The 23,913-nt window shown below is 49.4% G+C and overlaps 8 protein-coding genes across 8 annotated transcripts; 3 read left to right on the plus strand and 5 right to left on the minus strand.

The window, feature by feature from the left end:
- Window positions 1–1,095: 1,095 nt before the first annotated feature.
- Window positions 1,096–3,284, plus strand: AKAW2_20922S (putative zinc knuckle transcription factor (CnjB); the record flags this gene model as incomplete). The annotated part of the gene is made up of 13 exons (XM_041685689.1): window positions 1,096–1,162; window positions 1,265–1,379; window positions 1,425–1,505; window positions 1,559–1,689; window positions 1,742–1,872; window positions 1,934–2,032; window positions 2,109–2,316; window positions 2,368–2,515; window positions 2,564–2,640; window positions 2,696–2,756; window positions 2,810–2,886; window positions 2,945–3,016; window positions 3,082–3,284. 13 exons carry the CDS (start codon window positions 1,096–1,098, stop codon window positions 3,282–3,284), a joined length of 1,470 nt encoding a protein of 489 aa, XP_041539748.1.
- A 577-nt stretch (window positions 3,285–3,861) lies between these two features.
- On the minus strand, window positions 3,862–7,955 carry AKAW2_20923A (uncharacterized protein; the record flags this gene model as incomplete). Its single annotated transcript, XM_041685690.1, has 2 exons — window positions 3,862–5,269; window positions 5,323–7,955. 2 exons carry the CDS (start codon window positions 7,953–7,955, stop codon window positions 3,862–3,864), a joined length of 4,041 nt encoding a protein of 1,346 aa, XP_041539749.1.
- A 119-nt stretch (window positions 7,956–8,074) lies between these two features.
- On the minus strand, window positions 8,075–10,003 carry AKAW2_20924A (uncharacterized protein; the record flags this gene model as incomplete). The annotated part of the gene is made up of 1 exon (XM_041685692.1): window positions 8,075–10,003. One exon carries the CDS (start codon window positions 10,001–10,003, stop codon window positions 8,075–8,077), a length of 1,929 nt encoding a protein of 642 aa, XP_041539750.1.
- Window positions 10,004–11,037: 1,034 nt separating this feature from the next.
- On the minus strand, window positions 11,038–11,733 carry AKAW2_20925A (uncharacterized protein; the record flags this gene model as incomplete). The annotated part of the gene is made up of 1 exon (XM_041685693.1): window positions 11,038–11,733. The coding sequence occupies one exon, from the start codon at window positions 11,731–11,733 to the stop codon at window positions 11,038–11,040; it is 696 nt and encodes a 231-aa protein (XP_041539751.1).
- A 557-nt stretch (window positions 11,734–12,290) lies between these two features.
- Window positions 12,291–12,584, minus strand: AKAW2_20926A (uncharacterized protein; the record flags this gene model as incomplete). The annotated part of the gene is made up of 2 exons (XM_041685694.1): window positions 12,291–12,425; window positions 12,486–12,584. The coding sequence occupies 2 exons, from the start codon at window positions 12,582–12,584 to the stop codon at window positions 12,291–12,293; spliced, it is 234 nt and encodes a 77-aa protein (XP_041539752.1).
- A 19-nt stretch (window positions 12,585–12,603) lies between these two features.
- On the minus strand, window positions 12,604–13,083 carry AKAW2_20927A (uncharacterized protein; the record flags this gene model as incomplete). The annotated part of the gene is made up of 1 exon (XM_041685695.1): window positions 12,604–13,083. The coding sequence occupies one exon, from the start codon at window positions 13,081–13,083 to the stop codon at window positions 12,604–12,606; it is 480 nt and encodes a 159-aa protein (XP_041539753.1).
- Window positions 13,084–13,782: 699 nt separating this feature from the next.
- AKAW2_20928S (uncharacterized protein) lies at window positions 13,783–15,432 on the plus strand (the record flags this gene model as incomplete). Its single annotated transcript, XM_041685696.1, has 4 exons — window positions 13,783–14,077; window positions 14,134–14,175; window positions 14,245–14,692; window positions 14,826–15,432. 4 exons carry the CDS (start codon window positions 13,783–13,785, stop codon window positions 15,430–15,432), a joined length of 1,392 nt encoding a protein of 463 aa, XP_041539754.1.
- Window positions 15,433–20,704: 5,272 nt separating this feature from the next.
- AKAW2_20929S (sugar porter family MFS transporter) lies at window positions 20,705–22,542 on the plus strand (the record flags this gene model as incomplete). Its single annotated transcript, XM_041685697.1, has 4 exons — window positions 20,705–20,924; window positions 20,999–21,187; window positions 21,263–22,199; window positions 22,266–22,542. The coding sequence occupies 4 exons, from the start codon at window positions 20,705–20,707 to the stop codon at window positions 22,540–22,542; spliced, it is 1,623 nt and encodes a 540-aa protein (XP_041539755.1).
- Window positions 22,543–23,913: the final 1,371 nt, after the last annotated feature.

Genomic DNA, 23,913 nt, shown 5'->3' on the forward strand with positions numbered 1-23,913 from the left:
CTTTTGAAATCAGTACCTGAATTGGATCATATGTAGCTAGTAGTTGAGATCTCCTCTCATGGCTATTTTGAAGGATCATCAAACCTTTATGATAAACTCTATCTTGCATACCAAGCGTATCTTAAGTCCTAGTGTCGATAAGTTGTTCCTAGGCGTTTATGAAGAGAGCACTGATTGTCGGATAAACATTAACGCGAGTTCATCCCCAATTAAGCCGCTAGTAGGCTCTGTTAATGGCTGTTAATTGAAATTATCACAATAGTGTTCTGGACCTGGATGGTGGGCCCTGGTGGCGTTCTTATTGAAGAAAACGACGCTAGCATGCATATTCACGAAGATGTTTTGACAATCCACAACTTTTCACTTAAACTATACAGATGTTCCTGTACAACTAACACCAAAGTCTATACTAAATGATACCTTTATACTACATTAGTAATAGCACTCAAGTTCCTTCTAAGCTCTATTGTGTTGCTATTGTTGTCTCGTAACATCTTCGAATACCCAAAGATTATGGCTACTTGACTGATAGGTAAGTATATGTGGTTGTAGGGGTCTATAAGCTGTACTACCTTCGATCTTTGGTATTACTCGCTTATTCTCCATGCAATCCATTGGCAGGGAATCGATAGCTATCCTTGGGTTCCACAAGACTAAGCCATGATCGCTTCGTTTGCTCATAAATGGAGAAAGCCGTGAATTGGCTGATCTGTTACCCTGTTTGCTCCTCTCTTTTGCAAGCTCTCAAAAAGGCCCCGCTTCCTTGTCTCCCTTTTTCTATATCTCCTGTTCGCCTCTTCCGTCTTCATTCCTTCTCCCCACTCCCTACTTTGTAGCACGGCTCTGGTAGTAGGTCTTTCTTTGCAGATAACTAGGCTGAAGGATCCTACGCCACGTGCCATCAATAGGTAAGTGTCATATCCTTTTCTTGCAAATAGATCTTTTCATCAACTTTGTCTATCAAAAACTGTTCCTGTTCTGTATACCGAACGCGTCCACGCGTTGTTATCGATTGGAATGGACTACCAACAGACTAACAACACCAGTGCACCGATACCCATCTAGCTTCCATCAACTACAGACTCTGCTCTCAAGATGGCCGGCTGGACGCTCGAAGGAGATGGAGATGACAATGGCACCTGGGGTGGTGGCAATGACGCTGGTACGTGTCCTCTTGGAAACAAGTCCCTTTTCCCAAGGACAGCATGTGCTCAATCATGTTCCACCAAATCATGAAGTTTCACGATACTAAGAGATGAGACAGGCTTCAGTAATGATGAGAACGCTAGGCCTGGTCACTTCAGTACTGAACCCGGATACGGTGGTGATGACTTTGCTCCTGCGACTGAAGGCCATGGCGATGATAATCGGTGCCGGAAGTAAGTAGCTTCTTACAGATTCTCACTGTCGCTAACAGAAGATAGCTGTGGAAGCGACGGTCACTTTGCTCGCAACTGTCCCGAACCGCGCAAGGACATAGCATGCTTCAATTGCGGCGAGGACGGGTATAATCATCCATGTGCTTTTCCAATACATTTCTTTCTCTGACATGAGTTAGACATAACAAGTCTGAGTGCACTAAGCCTCGTATTTTCAAGGGTGCTTGCCGTATCTGCAACAAGGAAGGACATCCAGCCGCTGAATGCCCTGAAAAGGCTCCCGACGTGTGCAAGAATTGCAAGATGGAAGGTATGGCATACCGCATGTTCTAATAGGATGCATGCGCTAACAGCTCGTGAAGGTCACAAGACTATGGACTGCAAGGAAAACCGTCGTTTTGATCTGAACCACATTCCTGACAAGCTCCCCGAGGAGGCTTGGGCCATTCTGAAGAAAGCTAGTGACGAAAGAGATCTCGAAGATTTCCGTGAGGTAAGAAGCACTTACTTCGGGTGCGACCGTGTGCTCGTTCACAAGTACTAACGTTGCACAGGGACTTAAGGTGTACTCCAAGTCTCTTCCGCAGGCCACTTTCGTGGACATCGAAAACAAATTGCGTGAAGAGGACCTTAATTTCTACCTTATTGCACTGGTAAGACAGAACATTCGTCATCTCTACACGCTGAAGCACTAAGAAGCACGCACGTTGACTCTATGGCACCCTCTAGGACAAGGAGGTCAATGATTGTATCAGCCTCATTGATCTTCAGGGGAAGCTGAACTGCACATACGTGGTCGGCTTTTTCTACAGCCCTAAGCCGCAGCGCGCCAATCTCAGAGAACGCTGGCCGTCTTCCGTCGAGGACAATCTTGAACGTCTTGCTGACGCCGGTCTGCCTTACGATCGACAGGTCCCCAAGTGCAACAATTGCGGCGGTAGGTTACGAACTGTGGCTCCATCTGTTTATATATGCTAACGGCTTGTAGCATTGGGTCACACTTTTCGTGGCTGTAAGGAGGAGCGAGAGGAACGTGAGCGTGTCGGCGTTAAATGCGTCAACTGCAGTGCTGATGGACATCGTGCTCGCGATTGCCCTGAGCCACGTCGCAATGTTTTTGCTTGTCGTAACTGCGGGTAAGCTCACTTTGCTAGACTTGAGAGTTCTTTACTGACGATAGCAAGCTCGGAGGACCACAAGGCATCAGAATGTCCCAACCCTCGCTCTGCAGAGAACGTTGAATGCAAGCGATGCAACGAGAGTAAGTCTCCAACATATCAGTTCCTCGTCTGCTACATACTGACTGTATAATCTAGTGGGACATTTCGCGAAGGACTGTCCTCAGAAACCACCTCCCAGAACCTGCCGCAACTGCGGGTAAGTTTGAAAGAGCTATTCCACTGATTCATTCACGTCTCCTAACGAAGTAGATCCGAGGATCACGTTGCAAAAGAATGTGACAAGCCGCGCGATGTCTCTACTGTTACCTGCCGGAACTGCGATGAGGGTGAATCCCGAAGACATTACCCCAGTTCTCTAGGGTCCAGACTGCTAATACTCAATAGTCGGACACTTCAGTCGTGACTGCCCCAAGAAGCGAGACTATTCCCGTGTCAAGTGCAACAACTGTGGTGAAAGTAAGAGCTATCCCCAAATAAATAATGTACACAGCACGCTCTAACACAAATCAACCTGTCTATAGTGGGCCATACCATCAAGCGTTGCCCTACCGCCAATGCCACCGAGGACGCCCCTCACGACGACAGCCACAGTTTCAACGCGCCTGTCAACGACGAGTGGAATGAAAACGGAGGAACTCAGTGGAACGAGAGTGGAGGAACTCAACAGGAAAGCGCCCCGGCCGAGGAAGGTGAATGGAATGTCGGTTCCACTCCTGGTTGGTAGAAGAAGGATACGGAAAGCGAAAGTCGATCAACGCATGGTGCATAAGGCGTCGGTCAGAATCGTCTGGAACGATTTCTGATACCTTTGCACGCGCATTTCTCAGTCGCTTTCATACTTACCTCTCTTCTCGGACAGCAACCAGTTGGCCTCCTATGGTGGGTGATACTTGTTGAGGGTCGAGCTTTAATGTGTGTTCATACCGGCTGGTTCGGATAATCTCCCCTCGCTATTTTCTTTCCTTTACTTGCAGAACTCGCTCGGAAGACGGAACCGTTTCTGCTTGTCTTTGCTTGATGAGCGGAGGGATCTGTCAGGCCGTTTGACCTGTAGGGTAGTTTGAAAAAGTTGCATCGAAATACGTTGTTGCTTCCTTGGTGTGCTGAGAACGTAGGTCAAATACAAATCATCTTATTAGAGTCTGAAGCCAAGTTCCCCCATCATACATGATATCCACATTAACTCATATTCATAATAAACCTCACATCAAACATTGAACAAGAGTCCCGAAATAGTATCACCAACTGCACACAAAGGACACGATTACACATTAAATATCCACATCACTTAACCACCCTACTTACCTTGTAAACCTCCTCCACCACATCACAACTCTCTCCCAAGCCCCCAACCTCGACCTCCACCTCCTCCCCCAAAAGACATAATAAACCAACACAGCAACCCCCAGATTAAACCCCACAAAAGCCCACCCGACACCAAAATCCATCCATCTCCGATCAAACCGATAGTCCCTCTCCGCGAGGAACTGATCCGCAGTTGAATATGGACAATACTCACAACTCGTCATCGCCTCCGGGCTTATCAACCGCCCCGGCACCGTTTTCAAATAATCACCCAGATACTCAACACAAGTCTGCCCCGGGGGCGGATCGAACACCGCCAACTCAGCACTGCTGCAATCAACCGCCACGCCATGGAGCTGGGTAGAAGTAACGCCTGCAACGAAGTATGTGAATGGGGAGACGCGGTACATGAACATCCAGAAGCCGGGGAGGGCGTGGGGAGGTTGCATGACGCCGTTGAAGGTCAGGGCCATGAATGTGCAGGTGGCTAGTATGAGGGTTGAGGTGGAGATGGTGAGGAGGGCGAAGGAGAGGGCGTAGAGGAAGAATTGGATGAAGAAGAGGAGGATGAGGCCTTGGCGGGGGGTGGATTGGGTGGTGGTGGTGGTGTCTGAGATGGGGTAGTAGTAGATTGCCCAGATGCAGATGCTGAGGGGGATTTGGTACAGGAGTTCAGTCAGGATGAGGGATAGGATGAGGACTTTGCTGGAGTAGGTTTTGGTGAGGCGTTCGCGGGTTTGGTATATTGTGTGGTGTTTGGTGAGGAAGGGGATGATTTGGTGGACGATAGGGATGAAGAGAGTGCAGATCATGAATGCGGAGAAGATGGTTTCTTGGAGGCCGCTGATTGAGGTGCCGTGTTTGTAGAAGGAGAAGGTAATGATGAGGACGGCGCTTATTTGGAGGAGGATTCTGGATAGGATGGAGAGGGGTGAGCGCCGGTATTGTTGGAGGGTTCGGCGGAAGATGATGGGGAATTGGAGGTGTAGTGGGATGGCGAATTCTTTGTTGTCTTTTGGGTTGTTGTTGTTCTGCGTGTGAACGTTCTCGAATTCTTCGTGGATGGGGTCAACTTGGTTGTTTTTGGCCCAGATATCGGGCCAGGTCTCCCCATATTTGTTGGTGGCCGTGGAGAGGATCTCAACTATGTATTCGGCGGCATCTTCGTCTTGTCTGAGGGCCCGGGAGGCACCGTTGGATTCGACATAGTCTAGCAAAGGCTGTGCATTCTCGCCGGTGGATCCGAAGTATACAGTTCTACCCTCGCCGGAGAGGAATAGGAGCTGGTCAACTTGCTTGAATGCCATCATGCTGGGTTGCAGCGTGCAGATTATTGTCTGTCCGGCGTCTGCCAATTTTTGAAGAATACGGTAGATTGCGCGTGAATTTTGCACCTCGAGACCGCTGATAAGCATTAGCTTCTGCTCTATGTAAAGAATGCTGATTGCGATGCTTACCTGACAGGCTCTTCCACGAACAGAATCTCTGGCTTCGCAGCCAATTCTACTCCTATACTCAAAAGCCTCCGCTGCTTGACGTTCAAGCCTTCTCCAACCACTCCAACGACAGAGTCGGCATAGTCCTCCATTTCCAGTGCCTTGATTATTTGCTCAACATACGTGTGTTTGTCCTCCTTGGAGACGGAGTGTGGTTGACGTAGCACTGCGCTAAACCGCAAAGCCTCGCGAACAGTTGCTGTGTCCAAATGAATATCCTGTTGTTGAACATAGCCCATCTTCCGCTGGAAATTCGAGCTCAGAAGGCAGTTGTTGAAGAGTATGTCTCCACTAACTGTACCTGTTGTGAAACGCTGTGCCAACACCTTCAGTAGTTCAGCCTTCTGGACACTGTTATGGCTCATCAACGCCGTTATCGTCCCTGGCTTGGCCCAACCAGTCACCTGGTCCAGAATCCGATGGTTTCCACTACTTGTGTGGATTTCGCATACCACATCGCGCCAGCTCAAGTCATTTCGCTGAGGTTCAATGAAACTGAATTTATTCTGTCTCACATTGCCAGTGGTATCTTGGTCTGGAGTCACCGGGCCTTTTCCAGCTTCTTCGTCTTTGCGATGCTCTTCGTGCCTGAGATAAGCCGATTTGCTTCCGAAATGAATAGTTGAGTGTGCAATGAACTCCGTCACAACGAAATAAAGACCCATCCAACCGACCAGGAAAACAATAAGAATACCAAAGTTTCTCCACACATGGTCGTAGGTATACCTGTAGGTCTGCCAGATATAGTCGTCACCACTAACAGTACGATGTCCAGCAACAGCCCCGACAGCTGAGCAAATATATGCATTAGTCTGGAGGTTGGGCTGAGAGGGTACGAACTCGGCACAGCCAAACTCCCGACCGTGGAACTCGTTGGCGACTAGGGCTTCATATGCGTAATATATGGGGTTGATATCATGGACAAATTCGAACCAATGGGGCATTCGAGGCTCCGGGATAATGAAGCCCGTGAATATGAAAACCCAAAGTACCAGCATCCCAGCGAGGGCTTGTACTTGCGCGAGTGTCTTTGTCACTGCCGCTGTCATCCGGAAGGCTGCACTAGCCACATGGATCAACACGAAGTTGATAAGAAAGCATATGAAGAATTGCGAAGGTTCGCGGCGAAGGTTGCTCATGAAGTATATGACAATGGTGTTCACAAGGACGAGAAGGAAATTCTTGGGGATTTCACTCAATAAAATGGCGAGTGATTCGGCCATGGGGTAGTAGAAGCCAAATGAGGCATGCTTTTCCACCACCGGACGCTGGGAAAGTTGACTGCTCAACTCGGTTAGTGGCAGGAAGGAGTTGAGCATCACTAGGTAGAAAAGCACGGAACCCTTCGAGAAGAATCCAGCGGTCGTTGCAGGTGTATTGTAAAACATTGAGCCGATCAACAGGGCTATAATGAAGTTCACTGTAATCTTGCATGCTGCTGAAGCACGTTCGTTCCAAGCTCGCTGATAAGCGCGAATGGTGGTGAGTCTTACTTGCAGCAATATACCGGGATACTGCGAACCAAATTGCGTCTTTCTCAGCTGTTTCTGTTCTTCGTCCAGTTCAGGGTCGAGCAGGCGTTCTCTCGAGTGAGCACCCACAATCTGCTTATGACCACTCATCTCCCTCTGTAGCTCTTGATACTCTGGGGACTGGCACCAGTACGTCTCAAAGTCTTTCGGGGTTCGAGGGACTCTGTTCTCCATACCCCGACGTGGCTGCCTCTCCGTGGGATTGGTAATTGAAGTGAGGAATTCGGCAGTACTCTGGTGTGGATGGCGATACCACCCTTGGCGCTCGAAAAAGCCCTTAGCCTCAGAAGAAGAGCCGTAGAATATCTGGCGGCCTTCGTACAACAACAGAGTCTTGTCAAATAGATCATACATTGCTTCGCTAGCTTCATAAGCGGCCACAACATGGGAAGATGAACCCAAATCTGCTACCAGCCGCAAAGACTGCACAAACTTCAATGCCTCTGTTGAAGCTAGGCTCTGAGTTGACTTGTCCCATGCAGCTAAAGATGCTCCCGACAGGATTACCTCGGCAATACTAACTCGCTTGCGCTCACCCTCTGTCACGTCTTTGACTTCAGTGCTATATGTGTGACTCAGACCGAACACGGCTACAACAACTTTTGTTATAGCTTTTGCATATTCTGTCCGTGTTATTCCCTGTAGTCTTTCGGTGGGAGCTCGGATTGATGCTGCGAACTCCAAAGTCTGGCCAACCGTCAAATGTGAGAAGTGTTTGTCGGTTCCGTAGTTGTAAAGAATTGCTCTCTTGACATTCTCGGGTGTCTGTTGGTGTGGAATGCCATGGTAATGGAAGACCGATTCAGGATCTAGCTTCAGCCCGTCAAGCTTCCCACACAATGTTTTTGCGACCGTACTGCACCCAGCTCCAGGTCGTCCTAGGATAAGTAGCAGTTCCCCATTGCTTATGACGCCGTTTAGGTTCTGTACGATGCTCTTGGAGGGTTTCCGGCCCCGACTGAATGTATCTCGCGGCCGCAGTAAGGCAGAGAAGACACCCAGAGCCGTCAATTTACGAGCCTCGGGCCTAAATCCCAAAACATGCAGGTTTTGAAAGGTCATTCTTGATGAGTCTTTATGTGTGCCCGGGTTAAGCATGCACATCATCTTTCTGAGCCAGCTGTATAAACTGAAATCTCGGCTCTCTGGGTTAAGATACGGCTCGCCGGGCGAGACATTAGTCAGTTGACTGACACGAGCAACAACTTGATCATTTGCAAGCTTGGTAAGATGTAACTTTTCGGTTGGATCCAAGGCAGCGCGAGCCTTGTAACACAGTAAGGTTTGTTATTCTTTTCGTCTCCCATTGGGGATCGTTTTCCTGGTGGAGATCCAGTTTCGGATGTCGAATTTCCCTCATCAACCGCAATGCTGTCACAATGATTTACGTCGCATAAGACCTCTTTCTCTTCTACTGTGTGCACCACTTCCGAGGATGAAGCGGGCGCAGGGTCTTCTTCAACTGCTTTTCCAGAAGCCTCATCTTCCTCCGTTACTCCTTGGTCAGCCACTATCGCAGGGCTAATAGACACACTTTGGTCCATATGCCTAGCAGTCGCATAAGTATCGTCTTCTTTGGCTTCCCAAGAGTCGGTTATCCCACTTTCCATCTCTTGCTCCTTCACTGCGGGTGCGATGGTTAGTGGGGACGACGTAGGTTCCGCATGTGATATGAGAAAGGTGCCTTTTCGTCTTTCGCTTGTTTGAGTTGTTCCATTCAACAGGTTGATTCTTGTTTCCCAGGGAGCAAGATCCGGTGTCACGGTCTGAGGGGGGTCCTTATAAACGTCGGCTTCGGCCCCTACGTTCTGGAGGCTTTCTGTAAACATCAATTCCGATGAAGCGGTCTGTGAATGGACTATCGTATCGCTGTGGCCGACCGTATTGTTCGTTGCGCAATTGCGGTCCTCCCATTCATTGGTCTCTATCCTAGACTCAGTATGTGCTGGTATGGTGCTCTGTTCGGATGATTCGGTCCCCTGTGCTTGAGGAATTCCCTGGGCGAACCGCGACGTGGACAGGAGCCCCGAGGAAGTATCCTGCCCTTGAGTTGACGTTTCTTCCATATATCCATTATGGGTTTGCGCTTCGGCAGCCACTCCTCTTTCAGCAACTCTGTGCTCTGATGCTGCGTATGGGTTTTCCAAATGCACATTGAAGGACGAGAGAGAACTTTCCAGCGTGTCAAAGTTCATAGCTCCAGAATGCTCTTGAGAGGTATCCTGCCTCTGAGTCGACGTTTCTTCCGCATATTCTTCATAAATTTGCGCTTCAGTAGCCGCCTCCCTATGAGTGAATCCTGAGGCCAATATAGCATTCGAGAACGACGACTGCGGGTTGGAGAAAGAGATGTCCCTTTCCATCATCTCAGACTGCATTGCTTCAACATTCTGAGTAGACGCATTATGCACTTGAGCTACAACTGCCGTGCCTTCCGTATATCCACTGTAGGTTCGCACTTCAGAAGCCACCTCCCGGTTAGCGTCTATCGATGCTGATGTAGCATCCAAGAACCCCAAGTGGGTGTTGTCGGAAAAGATGTTTCTTTCTGCCCTCCCGGACTGCAGTGCTCCAGTATATCCTTGAAAGAGGCCATGCCCTTCTGAGTTCATAGACAACCCTTCAATATTTCCACGATAGATTCGCGCTTCAGAAGCCACCTCCCGTTCAGTGACCCTTGATACCGATGTAGCATTCGAGAAACCAAACTGCATACTGGAGGAGAAGTTTCTTTCTGATATCTCGGACTGCCCTGCTTCAGCATGCTCTTCAACGGTCCTAGAAGTAGAAGGGTGAGGAGGCGTTGAGTCTGTTTGAAAGAATTGAAACTGGCTCCTAATACCGTCACCAGTGGTAATGAATTCATGGACTGTTTCGTCTTCGACAGCGCGTGATCTAGATGAGTATTCAGAGCTCGATCGCACATGCGCGAGATTTAACTCCCTGAAAGTGTCCTCGCTGAAATTGCCACTTCTAAAGATATCTTCCTCGCCCATCGATCGAGAACTAGAAAAGAATGTTGAAGAAGCGGACCACCCATGGGCCGAGAGATGTTCTCTCTCCAACCCATCCCTGTTGGTATTCATTTCGTTCTCGTCTCTGTCGGCCATGTTGTACTCATATAATCATCATCGTCTCCGCAATGATGGTTACGAACTGGAACTTTGGCCAGCGATCGGATTAGTCCAGAATAGGGAAGGAAAACAATTATCGAAGAGTCACAAGTGGTCGGTCTCAAACAGCTGTGGTAGAAAAGAGAACTGCTAGCCAGGACAGAAACTGGGAGTATGAACTCCGGGACTCTGCCCACCTGTCAGAGAGTCTCCGCGTAGACCGGGAGCCATTTTGTCCGTGGTGCAGCTCAACAAACCCAGTTCAGCTGGCACTCGCATAAGTCTATCGATGGACCAAAGATTAGTCTTCGGAAGAAAGAAGCAAACAAGTCATCATCAGATCCTCAGAGGTGCATGAGCTCTGTGGTACCCACTAATCTACAAGGCAGGCTCGGGATTTTGTATGTGGACGAATAGCTAGTCCGGCACCCGGGGGCGATAGTGATCCCGGCCAGATGAATAGATTAGACATGATGTCTCTGTATGGACCTAGTGTACGGTTGAGAATTGCGGCGACGATCTGTTCTTGATCCACAGATTGATGCTTCGTTCATATTTTGGGTTATAAAGCAGACAAACTGCGAGAATAGAAATGAGAGACTGTTTTCATGGCTTCAGCTGAATTACCCGTGGGTCCAGGTGATTGATCCCGACAGCTGGCTCCGCCGGCTAGTGACTACCATACGGCTCGTGCTGCCCGGCGTCGATCATCCCGGGACGGTCCAATGGTTGGTTAGTGCTGAGAAAGTATGATTGAGCTCAAAGTACTGCTACAGACAAAAACAGAATAGCAGAGAACATTGTGTTGGATTCCTATCTAAGCGTGTCGTGACCACGTGACCTCACATACTAGGGTTTGGTATCGCCTCAACACGGCCCCCTAAGCAAGGGAACATTCGAAAGAGATGTTGTTGAGGTCGTAGTCTCTTCCTAGATAGGCAACTCTTGGTATTTCAAGCATCGTTTTCAGGATGCGGAGCAGTGGCGGTGCCGGTAGCAAGACATCCCTAGCAGGTGCTTCATGTCACAGATCACCTCTGGCTTTGTTCGATCGCGTTCCTGCAAAGAGTGAAGAAATCAATGTCTGTATAGGCGCTCCCCGCGTCGGCAGGCATCGCTTGTTCTATCATTGTCACCCAGGTAGGAATGTCATGAAAGATCTCTCTGAGCATCAAGAGTGAAGCAGTAAACGGAGGTAGGCCGCACTGGAGTTGCTTGGCGAGTTTGTAGATGTTTTTGAAATCTTCAATGTACTGCTCCGCGGTTGAATAATCGGCACGCGTCATTCTGACTAGTTTGTACGCGACGTTCTGACATCTTACGACGCCGTGCCCCAGTACAATCCTCCTTATCACTTTGTATGCTTCATCGGCAAAATCCCTGTCGTCGACAGATGACACAAATGCTTCCATAACTTCATCAGATAGCTGCCTAGTCAGCCATATCTGCAGGCGTTGTGAGCAGCTATGCCATCTGACGAAGTTTTTATGGTTTTCTTCCGGGCGCGGAAGGTCACGGTCGACAAGGTCCTGCAAGCCAAGGTTTTCAAGTACCAGTCGGACCTGAAACTCCCATTTTGGGAAGTCGGACCATCCTCTCAGTAGAAATGGCAAGCCGGGAATAGTATCAGGTAGATCATCGGGTATTCTGTCCGCTTGCGTGGTTCCCTTTGGAGGAATAAGCGATAAATCCCTGAAGAAGATCGCGCGTCCCTGTTGGGAAGCCATTCCGATGGAGGTTAACCTATCGAAGTGCTGAAAGCGGGGAGTATATTGCGGATGGTAGTTCCTCAGCACCTCTGAATGTTCGTATTGGGTGAACTTCGGTCAACACCTATTCACCACCTTATTTCGCTGATATTAGTCTCTCCGCTTTTTTCGGCGTCAGATTCCGTGTTGTGCAGGTCTGGACAGCTTAACAGCGGAGAGTCTTGCTTTATATCCTCTCAAGATAATGGTCAGGAACTGATTCAACTGTAAGTATGATATTAGATTGTCAAGAGGGTGACGTTGGTTATGTTGAGGCCATGTAGGCAGCAGAGGGGGCGAACTATCTGGTGGGGTCAAGCTACAGTGAATGTCTGGAGCTTGACAGCATGTCTCATTTCATCTATAGTTTTACATTATGCTATGCATTGATCCCCAGTGTAGGCATGACAGTATAGGCTTTAGCAGTTGCTTAGATATCACAGGACTACGCAAAGAAGGAGTATATCACAGCGGCAGCATCTACCTTCTGAATTTTGCAGGGCCATCAATTGACTATTGTTGCTTTTACTTCAAAACTAGAAGAAAACCTCCCAGACCATGTGCGATTTCGCTCGGAGTATGTCCACCTCTGCTGCACCTTCAGCCAAGGACGGGATCTCTTCCATGTATTGTTTTACCTCTGCCCTATCATTCGCTTTCATTCGGAGGACCTGTGAAATTTCACCAGTTAGCCTTTGTTAGATCGCAGCACAGCGGTCTCAGTCACTTACCTTGCCTTGCTGTGGATAACCCACATCGAACCCCTCTTCCGCTATTCCACCTATTCCAGAAAGTCGTGAGCCATTCGTGGACCAGAAAGAAAAAGACATAATCTCACTCGCAAAGATTCTAATACATACCTTTCCAAAGCCTGACGCAGTGCAATGCATCTCTCTCCCCAAACCTCGTATCATATGACAATGCATCCCTTGCGACGATAACAGCATACCATGTCACACATGGGTCCGTGATAAAAGGCTGCAGACGTTGCACTGGCTCACAGTGCAGATACTTTCCTCCTTGGTGGAAGAGCTTAGACACCGAAGTGAAATTTCCAATGGGGATGACCTTGGCGTCTGAAAACCCATGCTTAATCCACGGCACCTCCTGTTTGATGGACTCAGCACGTTCTGGGCTCTCAATGCCTCTCCAATGCACGACCGCTCCGTTGACCTTGTTTTCTTCGTCGGTTATGGAAGGGAAGAATCGAGTGGTTTCCCCGCTAGTGGTTGAAGCCCAGGCAAACTCGGACTCTTTGCGAAGTAAGGCAAGTGGGGCGTCGTCAAGGGTCTTCCCTTCCTTGAAGATGTCGTAGAATAGGTAGTCCATTTTAGCAGCAGGTATAAGCTTGGGTGGTGAAGGACTGAGATTCTAAAACGGGAATAAAGGACACGAGAGTTAGAGATACCTTGATCACGGATGATTCAGTATGTTACATCGCCGTTTGTCAGATGGAAGATATATTGATATACACCTGTACATCCCCCGCCGCGCTCCCAACGGAATGCGATCAGAATTGGGAAGCCGGTGGGGGATCGGCAATTAGTTTTATGCTAAGCTTGCGGGGATAGATGTGTCCTGGAAGCCTAGTGGTAGAATCCAAGAATACTTCTAACGTCTGAAGTTATAGATCCCGACGGGGCCGAGGGGGCCGATGGGGAAGCGACGATCATGCAGCAAGCCATCCAGAGCAGACCGTAGGTGTCAATGCGCCGATTCCAGAACTCGCTGATCTTGATGCACACGAACTTACTAGAGCAAGTAGACTTCATGAGAGATTTTGCATAGCCCACTCTGGGAGTCCGGAATGTGGAGACGAAATGGAACTGCATACATAAATCTCGAGTTGCCCATTCGATTTGGCCTTAACCCAGAAGCAAATCCTACATCAATATGCACAATGGCCATAGTTCTCCTAATGACCCAAAGGTATTCTTTACGTATCATATACAGATCCTTTTTACATCAAACAAGCTGGGTACTAAGAACCACTAGTATTGGAGCACCCGAGTCCACTGCGCCATCCTGATGAACATTTGCTTCTATGTCTTCATCGGAAACCTATACGCGGCAGGCCTCTCCACAGGTTTTGCTTCATTGGCCCAGGACTTCCACGTCGGATTCGACACGCTTACTGGCCTTGTCGCCTGGCCTGTATTCGCACTCGGAATTTCCAACCTCTTTTGGATGCCGACAGCAATGTGCATCGGTAAGCGGCCAGTGATCTTGATCTCCATGATAGTCTTCCTAGCTGGATGCACATGGAGCATCAAAACAAGCACTTTCAAAGATCTACTAGCCTCTAGAATCATGGCTTCATTTGGTGCGTAGAACCTATCATTACTACTATCCTGTGAGCTCCCTTCATTGTTGATCTAGGGGCTGGGTCTATCGAGGCTCTTGGACCGTCTATTATCGCTGGTAAGTGAGTATTCCTTGCATGGTCTATAGTCAAAGTACCTATTACTTACGTATCATTGTATGGTATAGATCTCTTCTCGGAGCGGTATTTTGCAACCGCCATGGCTCTCTTCGCCTTGTCGCTTTGCGCTGGATCTCAAGTCGGCCCTATGATTGCCGGTTTTGTTATCGGCGACAAAGGCTGGAGATGGTTCTTCGTCGTTTGCGTGATCCTCGGTGCAGTCAACTTCTTGGCTTCGATCCTCTTCTTGCCTGAAACAACCTTCCGGCGTTGCTTTGCCGAAGATGGGAATGGCAATGCCGCTGAAGTCGAAAAGAAGGTGGAACAAACTGTCGAACAGAGAGAGAACGAACCTTCTCCAAGGAATTACTGGAAGGATCTAATCTCGTTTAGAGATCGTGGTCTCGAGCCTGAAGGACTGAAATGCTGGCCTGGGCAATTTTCCCTCCCGTTTCGGTTCCTTTGTGTGCCGATTGCTTTATTTGCGACGATCGCCTATGGCATTTTTCTTTCGGGGTAATTCATACTTAATCTCTATTCGCATCATTCAGTCCTTCTACTCATACACTTGACCATTTCAGCTCTATCCACTACTTGATATACTACTATTTACATATTGTACAAGCTAACTAACAAATACCACCCCTAGAATCGTCCTCATCTCCGCCATCAGCCCCCAATTCCTCTCAGCACCACCATACCACCTTTCCTCCTCAGCAATCGGCGTTTACACACTCTCCTCCTTCCTCGGCATCGTATTAGGCTACCCCATCGCCGGTCCCTTAACCGATCTCCTCTCCAGATTGGTCGCCACTCACAGAAGAAACACTACCACCACTATCAACAACACCCACCACCCAAAAGACCGCATGCCCGCACTCATCGTCCCCTTCCTGATCGCACCTCCAGGCTTGATCCTCTTCGCGTACGCAATCGCAAGAGAGAAATCGTTATATGTCTCTGCCACCGGATACGCCATGCAGGCAGCAGCTCTTGTCTTCGTTCCATCAGTCACCATGTCTTATATCATGGATGTATATCCGCAGTCCGGAAGCGAGGCCATGGTGCTTATCAATGCGGGTAAAAATGTCGTTGCGTTCGGGGTGACGGTCTCGGGTGCCGGCTGGGTGGGGCGTGAGGGCATTGTCAGGGTTTTTTGGGAGTTGGCTGCTGTGCAGTGGGTGGTTTTGGCGTTGGTGGTGCCGTTGTATGTTTTTGATGGTGTTGTGAGGAGATTTGCGGGGCGGTTCGTTTAGGGATAGTGTACTTCTTGATGCTCGTGTTTTCTTTTTCGTTTCTTTTCTTTTTTATTTAGAATTTTTATAGAGTAGGCGTTGGAGTTTGCTTTTGCGCTGTATGAGATTTACTCAAGTTCTGGCTATAAAAGCAATGTATGGTGCTTGGCAAAGCCAGTATCGTGAGTTGTTCACTCCCGCTCCATGAACCAGTCACAGCCTATGTTGGTTTGGATTTAGCGCAAGAGACGCAGCTCAGCTGCGGGGCTAGTTCAAAGATCAGGAGGTGGGTTAACTTGTTTACTTCCCCTGTTATTAAGTGCCACATCCTAAGTATCTGCAAGACATACTCGCAACGTGGTCTGGTCTGGCCCCCATACGCCCCGCATGACTGTTGATCTTGCTTGGAGTCAGTATGCATCTCGTCTAGTAGGTTCGGAGTCTAGGAATTTAGTATCACTTCAAGCTTTCAGGGAGAATATCATGTCGGGAGAAGTGCGGCTGAGCCCGCTCATGTGCCAGCCATGGTGGTGGGGTCTTGGTCGGTTAGTATGTAAATCGTAGTTCTAGAAAGCTGAGAGCAGGATCTTCCAGTGGCTGTCGGGGAAGTTATTTCTCCGGTAAACAGTTGTTTTCTGGACCGTGATTCCGGAACTATTGTTGCTATCAATAGGCTTGAATGAGACGCATGTTGGACGAATGATTCGCCGACAATATGGAGAAATCGTGGATGGTCATCGGGGAATAAATCCGCGAAGCCAATTGTCTGGTCTTTGCCCAGGAGTTCTTACATACACTCTCATTGTTGATGAATCTGAGGGTGAATACACTCAGTATGTTCGAAAAGGCGATCCCATGATCGTTCCTGATATTGACGGCCGTGCTTGCTTGGTCTGTTGCCCGAGTATCCGAGACAGAGGACGATGAGAGAGGAAGTTCGATTGAAATGAGATGACATCATCGCGCATTCAAGCCTAGCTTTGGCCGCCACGGCTTAGCTTGAATGTAGCTATAGTACGTTAGTGCCTGGATGGTCGATTTGGTGGCTCATCCTTGGCTAGTGTGCGCTGATGATCTGCCACGGTACTGCCCAAGGTAGAAAGGTGTATTGCATGAGCAGGTTGCGCTAGGAATATTGGTATGAGTAGCTGGTGCGCTAACATATATTGGCGAAATCACAAGCCGTACGCATATGCTTGGTTGTATTGAGTTGGGTGGCCTGTGTACGAGCCTTGGGCTGTGCACAATACCCCGGATTCAAGGTCACTTGTAAGCGGCTTCGCCTGAAATCCAGGAGGTCTTCGGGACGCAAGCATATCCTCGGTTGCTCTGAATTCTTACATCGAACTTGGTATCCATTTAGTCATGAATCTCCAGTTTGACTCACAGGTTTCATTTGTGAGGGGGACAAAAATCCCGCGCTGTCGAGCCAAGACCACCAGCCTGATCCAAGCGCCGAAGCACACGCCAAAGAACTCAATCCGTTCTAGTAGCCCCACCACTTGTCTCTACTTTGTGGTCGTTGGGAAAATATCCGACACGCAAACAAAACCAACTATCTCAGAATGGTAGGAAATCAAATATTGGTCCTGGAACGCCCGATTGTTTTCCGAGCCACTTAGATTCATCACTCTGCATTCCAATCAGAGCGAGTAACAGTAATATGTTCGACGACAAGTAGCTCATAGCAGAGTTCCCTCCTTGGTACCATTATGTCTGCGTAGTGGAAGTTCTTGAAACAAAAGCTATAGCGGATGTAGTGGTACAATTCTTCCGTGCATATCTACCCAGTAGTTTATCCTGGTTCCAGCTGACCGGGATCGATTAGTCACCTTTGGTGTAACATGACTGCCCTATTTTCGAGAATCAGGTTTCGCATTCCAGAAATCGTGATGGGTATGTCAGGTAAGCTGACCATGTCTGTCAGATGAGCGCCAAAGATATCTTAGATTCTAGTAATCTGCCATGTGAATTGACGCGGGTGTCAGAACACCACGAGGTGATCTACTATCGACCAAGAAAGGAAAGAACCAAGGCGCTGCCATGCCGGTCCACGAATAAGGCAAGGTAAGCGACGGGTGAGCACTGGGAAGATGCAGAGATTGGTACTCCGTAAACGAGATGTATTGGGCGACTCACGATGCACATGAGGTAGGGGAATTCCTGCCTATGGGATTGTGCGCCCCTCTCCAGCCCGATGAGAAACGCGGGATGTCCAGAATTGGTAAGCCGCAGAGTAACCTGGAGACACGCTCGGCCACAACCGAAGAGCCTGACTGCGGGGGAAGGCCGAGCGCAGTTTCACGGATGATGGAGATTCCTACAACTGCTGGATGAAATGGCCTGGTCTCTTGGCAACTAACTCGAGCCGGCTTAGTGGTCAGACGCTAACCCGCCCGAGGGACGCCAGCAAGGAGTATGGGTTGCCACCCTTGGGCCAGTGAGGTGCCCGGCTTGCCTCGCGCGCTTTTTCCCTCAATCGGCCGGCGAGCTGAATGGTTACCATTAGTACTTTGGGGTACCCCGTACCCGTCCAGTCCCCAGGGCTGTGTACTTGGAGACAGGCGCAGGGCTCCCTCCGTGAGGGCAGCCTAATCGTACCCACCAGACTGCTCCTCAGGATAAGCATCTGACATCCCACATCTTCACCCATCAAGCGGGTATAGACATCCAGGAAATATTGGGTCGGTTGCTCGAACGTTACAAGGGAAGGCAGCTGTGGCATACATAGTGCATTTATGCATCATACCGTGGCCGTCGTCTGGGCCGATGTTTTCGGTGACCGTCGGCCAGGCCTAAGCCAGCCAGCGCATATCGGCCGTGATTAAGGTTACCAACACCGGCGGGAGTTCGGTCTGTCAGACATTTGTGGTCGGTGTTGAGGTCGGTGTAACTGCACTTTCCCGGCGGCCTTCCTTTTTGTCAAACCGACATGAAGACTGCATGGTTGCAATTATACGGTTGGTTCACCCGCAAGCTTGTAGCAAATAATAACTTCATCAGACGACTCAGAGTGACCTAGGGAGGTTCCTGGAGGCATCAGGAAGCGGCTTGTTGAGCGGAGTGGAGCTTAATTGAGCCGAACACTGACCGTGATTGGAGGAGACGGGCTCTTAGCGAGTGTAACCGCATGCACCAGGCCGATATTCATTAATGCTCTCCCACGGAATCCCCGACTGCGCGGAGGGGAAAGGGAAGGTTTGGTCGGCATCAGACCAGCCTGACCCATTGGAGACTAGGCGCCCCATCCAACGAGAATATTACGGGACAAGACGAGACGGTTGCCCGCAGGAGTCTCAGTCGATGGGGGAGATGCCTTACCGTGGAGAGCAAATCCCTATATGAGCCAAGAAAAGAACATTAGAGAGCTAATGGAACTCTGCATATCAGTTAATAATAATGTGCTTGACCTGAGTACGATGTCGCTAGCCCAGCTGTGCCACACCACAATACTTGAAGCATTCAAGCAAGGAGAATGCGATAGCAAACGCCCACGAGGCGGATAGAGCCGGGGAATGTCCTTACTGGAAGCGGTAAAGCGGTCGGTCCCTTTTGTGCGGAGTCTCCAAAAACCCCGGATTCTGAATAATCAGCCCGGATCTCTCTCTAGTCTCTATCTTCCTCCCTCCATCGACGGAAAGGGTCCACGGGGACCAGACGACACACGACAGCCATGACACGGTAGCATACCTCGCAATCAACTATTCCATCAAATGAGCCAAAAAGAAATATGACGATTAGATTCAGCGCTTACTGCCTACGATCCTTTCCGTTTTCCTTGATTTTGCCCACGCGAGAAGCCACGCGAACTGGCCGATGACGATGACTGCAACGCCCAGATCGCAGTTAGCCGCCCCGGAGGCTCACATTCCTGCCTGCCGTCCGCTATCCACCCGCCTACGGAACGGACAATTGTAATGTTAATCTACGCTTCACCAAAGAAAAGAAAATTACACGAAAATCACTGTAGGATTTATCTCAAGCACCCAGCAGTGGACAATAACCAAAAAAATATTGAATTGCCAAGTACAAAACAGTATATCAATCTCGGCTGGCTCACATCCGAGCTGGTCCAACCGCGGGTTGAAACACTCCACGATGAAGCGACCGCCGTGCTCGGTTTCTCCAGAAACGGCTAGTCCCCTGCGCATCCCGACTCCCATGACGGCATGGAGGAGACCTCCGACCGTTGGGTGGAAAACTGCTTACTCCCACCACCACTAGGCCTAAGTAGCATAGTGATACCTACCCATGTACTCCTGGTCTTAAGTCTAGTACACGCGTGAGCAGACGCGGCCCCCAATTCAGCCCCCCGCTGATCGCGACGCCCGCTCATCGTGGAGGTGGAGTAAGAAGGAGTCGGGCAACCCACCCACCACTCGTCATTTCATCTGAACTGGTCTCCAAGATGGTGTGAGATGGTGGGTGCCTGGGGGAGGCCATGTGGGGAACGGTCATTCCTCCGTTGGTTGTAAGAGCCAATGGATCTTCCTGGACGATGGGTCCGGGGAGGGACCTCTTTCAGCAAGTGCTCTCGGACGCAGAATACTGTACTGTGTCTGTAGAGAAATAATATCAGTCTCTGGATCCGGAGAGTGGCAGCTGTGGGGATAACTTCCCCTCCGGGCTTCTGTGGCTCAGGCCAATCAGCTGCAGGATTCGAGAAGCAGCTTCCTGATCGATTGCAGTCCCTCCAGGTCATCCTGAGCCAATCCCATCTTTTCGTTTGTCTCATCCAGTGGGTTTCTCTGCTTTCCAAAAGTCAAATCGCATGGTACTTGTGTGCTCTGGGTGGTGTACCACTAGTACTAGTGACGGAGTACCCAATGTCCCTCCTACGACTAACCACTAGTAGTAGTATCCCTCACTGAACCTAGCTAGTAATTGCACGGATGCTCTCGACTGGCCTGACTTCTTCCGAATGGTAATATTATTACTTACATTTCAAGCTCTCCACCACCCAATCGGTCATTAGAAACCTACCGTTGCGACAAGTCGAGTCTCTTTGAGACTCCAGCTCTATTTTAAAAACCCCCCGTCCCCTTCCCCTCGTGCAACCTACTGGTTGATCTCTCTTCTTTTCTCAATTTCTTCCCTTCCATTTCACTTTCCTTCCGCCAGCGCATACATACTCCTTCCAGCCAATGACTCTGCCTCCCTGACTACTGATCACTAGTGTTGTGCGGTGTTGGCTTCTTTCAACTACTTCCAACTACACAGTTCCTGTCTCGACCGAATACAGTAACTCGGGCTTAATACTTCCATAGAGAGTGCGAAAGTCCGTCTTTCCAAGATGGCGCGGTCATACTTGGGCCTCACAGGAGGCAAGCTGCAAATCGCTATCAGTGTCATCGCTGGTATGGATTTCTTGCTGTTCGGTTACGATCAAGGTGTCACTGGCGGTCTCTTGACCCTCGATTCGTTCATAAAATATTTCCCAACTATCGCGACCAACGGTGAATACTATGAGAGCTTGACTCGCGCGCAACAAAGTACCCAGTCGACTCGCCAAGGTAAGTGCACCATCTTGTGTGATATGCTCCAATCATTGGTCTAGCCTGCGGGCTGATCTTTATTTTCTGTCAAGGTGTCGTCGTCGCTGCGTACAATTTGGGTTGCTTTGCTGGATCGATTCCCACAATCTGGATTGGTAATATGCTCGGTCGACGCAAGACGATCTTCGTGGGTTCGTTTATTATGTGTATCGGAGCTTTGCTGCAATGTACCTCCTACCAACTCGGGCAATTCATCGTTGGACGCTTGGTTACTGGTTTCGGTAGGTGCAACGAGTCCATGAATATCCAACTTGTGAGTTCTGCAACGCAGCGATACTAATACCGTCGGTCGAAAGGAAACGGAATGAACACCTCTACCGTGCCTACCTGGCAGTCAGAGTGCTGTAAATCCAACCATCGTGGAATGCTTGTCATGATAGAAGGTGCCATGATTACTTGCGGTATCACCATCAGTTACTGGATTGATTTCGGTCTGCTATTCGCCGATCCAAATGAGGTGGCATGGCGATTCCCGCTGGCCTTCCAGATTTTCTTTGCCCTCATTATCCTGGTTTTCGTTTTGCCCCTTCCTGAGTCGCCCCGTTGGCTAATCCTTAAGGGCCGCGAGGACGAAGCAAGGACTGTCCTGCGGTCACTCTTGGGTGACGCTGACGAGACCTTCATTGAGACGGAATTCACGGCTATCAAGGCTACAGTCTTGGAGATGGCCAAGGGTTCGTTCCGTGACATGTTCACTATGACCGAGGACCGCCACTTCCACCGTGTGGTCTTAGCCTACGTCAACCAAATGTTCCAACAGATTTCGGGTATCAACCTGATTACATACTACATCCCCGTTGTGCTGGAGAACCAGTTGGGTATGACCCTCGAAAATTCCCGCTTGATCTCAGCCTGCAACGGAACGGAATACTTCCTCGCTTCATGGATTGCCGTGTTCACCATTGAGCATTTTGGACGCCGGACACTGATGCTTTTTGGCGCCGCGGGAATGTCGATATCTATGATCATTCTTGCCGTCACTGCTAGCATCGGTAGCAACGGAGCCAATATCGCTTGCATCGTCTTCTTATTCGTATTCAATACTTTCTTCGCCATTGGCTGGCTGGGTATGACCTGGCTGTATCCCGCTGAAGTCGTGCCGCTGCGGATTCGTGCTCCGGCCAACGCGCTGGCGACGTCATCGAACTGGATCTTCAACTTCCTGGTGGTCATGATCACGCCTGTGGCTTTTGACAACATCGGTTACCAGACCTACATTATCTTTGCGGTTATGTAAGTTCCTCCTTATCCCCGTTAATTCCCCTTCTGCTGTCATCATCAGTTCTAACCTTTGAACAGTAACGCCTTTATCTTCCCAGTGGTGCTCTTCTTCTACCCGGAGACGGCCCGTCGATCCCTGGAGGAAATGGACCGCATTTTCCGCAAAACGACCAGTGTCTTCAACGTTGTCAAGATTGCCAACGAGGAGCCTCACATGTACGGCAAGCATGGTGAGCTCCTACGTACGCTCGATGACGTGGAAGACGATGCTGTCCGTCGCGCCAGCGTGCTGAGCCACCGGGCAAAGGATATGGAGAAGGACAGTGACGAAAACACCAACAGCGTGAAGGCATAAGCATACACGACTGTGCTTTTTTCTTGGTCCGAACTCTCAAGGACTATAATGATTTAGTGATTCAAGCATGGGCCGTGCGGCCCTAATTGCTGAGCTTTGTTTATACCCCGACTGTTTCCGTGTATTTAGACCGAGAAACATGCTAGTTTTGATCTTCATGCTTAACTTAGAATTAAGTCTTGCTCGATGAATATTACCCAGTCCGGTCAGTAAGACGTTACATCCAATATAGCTCATGATGAGTAGCCCCTTGCGTGAGGTATGCATCGATACTGCACGGTCATGCAGCTTAGATGAATGGATGTCATTGTGAACACTCCCAAGAAAGGAGCTTATCTTTAGCATCATAATGGAGCGGTCCAGGCTGCCGTAATGAACTGGTCTAGAACGTTTGTTGCTCTACTAGAACTGAGTCCATCTATAGGGGAGTTTGCAATATTTGGCGTAGCCTGAGGCAACAGCAACTATCGCAAGAGAATCAAACCAGATCAGGTGACAACAATCTGCTCCGGCAGCTTCCTCAAGAGCATAGCCAGCCTTCATGCCAACACATTACCCGGTTTGATACACTCTAATCCTTTTTGCTACACTGTTCATATATGTTTGCTAGCTCCTGGTTTGGAGAATAAGGGGGAACTGCAGTGAAACCCAATGCGCAATTTTATTTCATCTGTTCTGCATTTCTGGGACAGCAGTACCATTTTCCCAACGATTAACTGCAACATCAGAGCGATTGATGGGTTAACTATTAGCTGGCCAGGTGCCAGGCACAAACAAGGTGCGTGATCCGTCAGGTTCGCTGGCCGGGTGAGTGATGGTTCCCTGCATTCATGTGAAGGGACAGTTGCGCCGGGAAGATAAGCTGTTCCTGTCTAGACAGCGAGGATACTGTGCCAAGTCTTTCCAACTCCCTTCGTTTTATGCAGAGCTACGAAAGGGTACGAGCCGGTCACTATCTTCAGGGGAGCCAAGCTTAGGACTGAATAGAAATTAAGTGCGCGACTTCTAGTGTCGTCGGATTACGGTTCCCCGTTGCAGGCCCGTTCATCTGCTGCCCATGACTGGGTGGAGCCTGTCGGTGCCAGTTTGTCTGCTCGGTCTCACCGAGGTCCAGATGTCAGAAAATGTGGAAGAGTGCCGTCTAGACTTCTATCAACTGAAAAAGATCAGGAAAGAAACAATGGATAAGCCCAGAAGATTGGCTCACCGGGCCATGGATTCAGTCACCGACCGGTGCAACAGAAAGCTGCAGATCGAACGGCAACCTCAATGACACTGCAGGATGCAGGACTCTTAGCCGGACGAATGGAAAACACCGACATCGGATTGAAGCTTTTTCAAGTTTTAGTGTTGAGCGACACCGTTGAATTT

This window comes from Aspergillus luchuensis, chromosome 2 (genome assembly GCF_016861625.1).
Source record: "Aspergillus luchuensis IFO 4308 DNA, chromosome 2, nearly complete sequence".
In the NCBI taxonomy this organism is placed as follows: domain Eukaryota; kingdom Fungi; phylum Ascomycota; class Eurotiomycetes; order Eurotiales; family Aspergillaceae; genus Aspergillus; species Aspergillus luchuensis.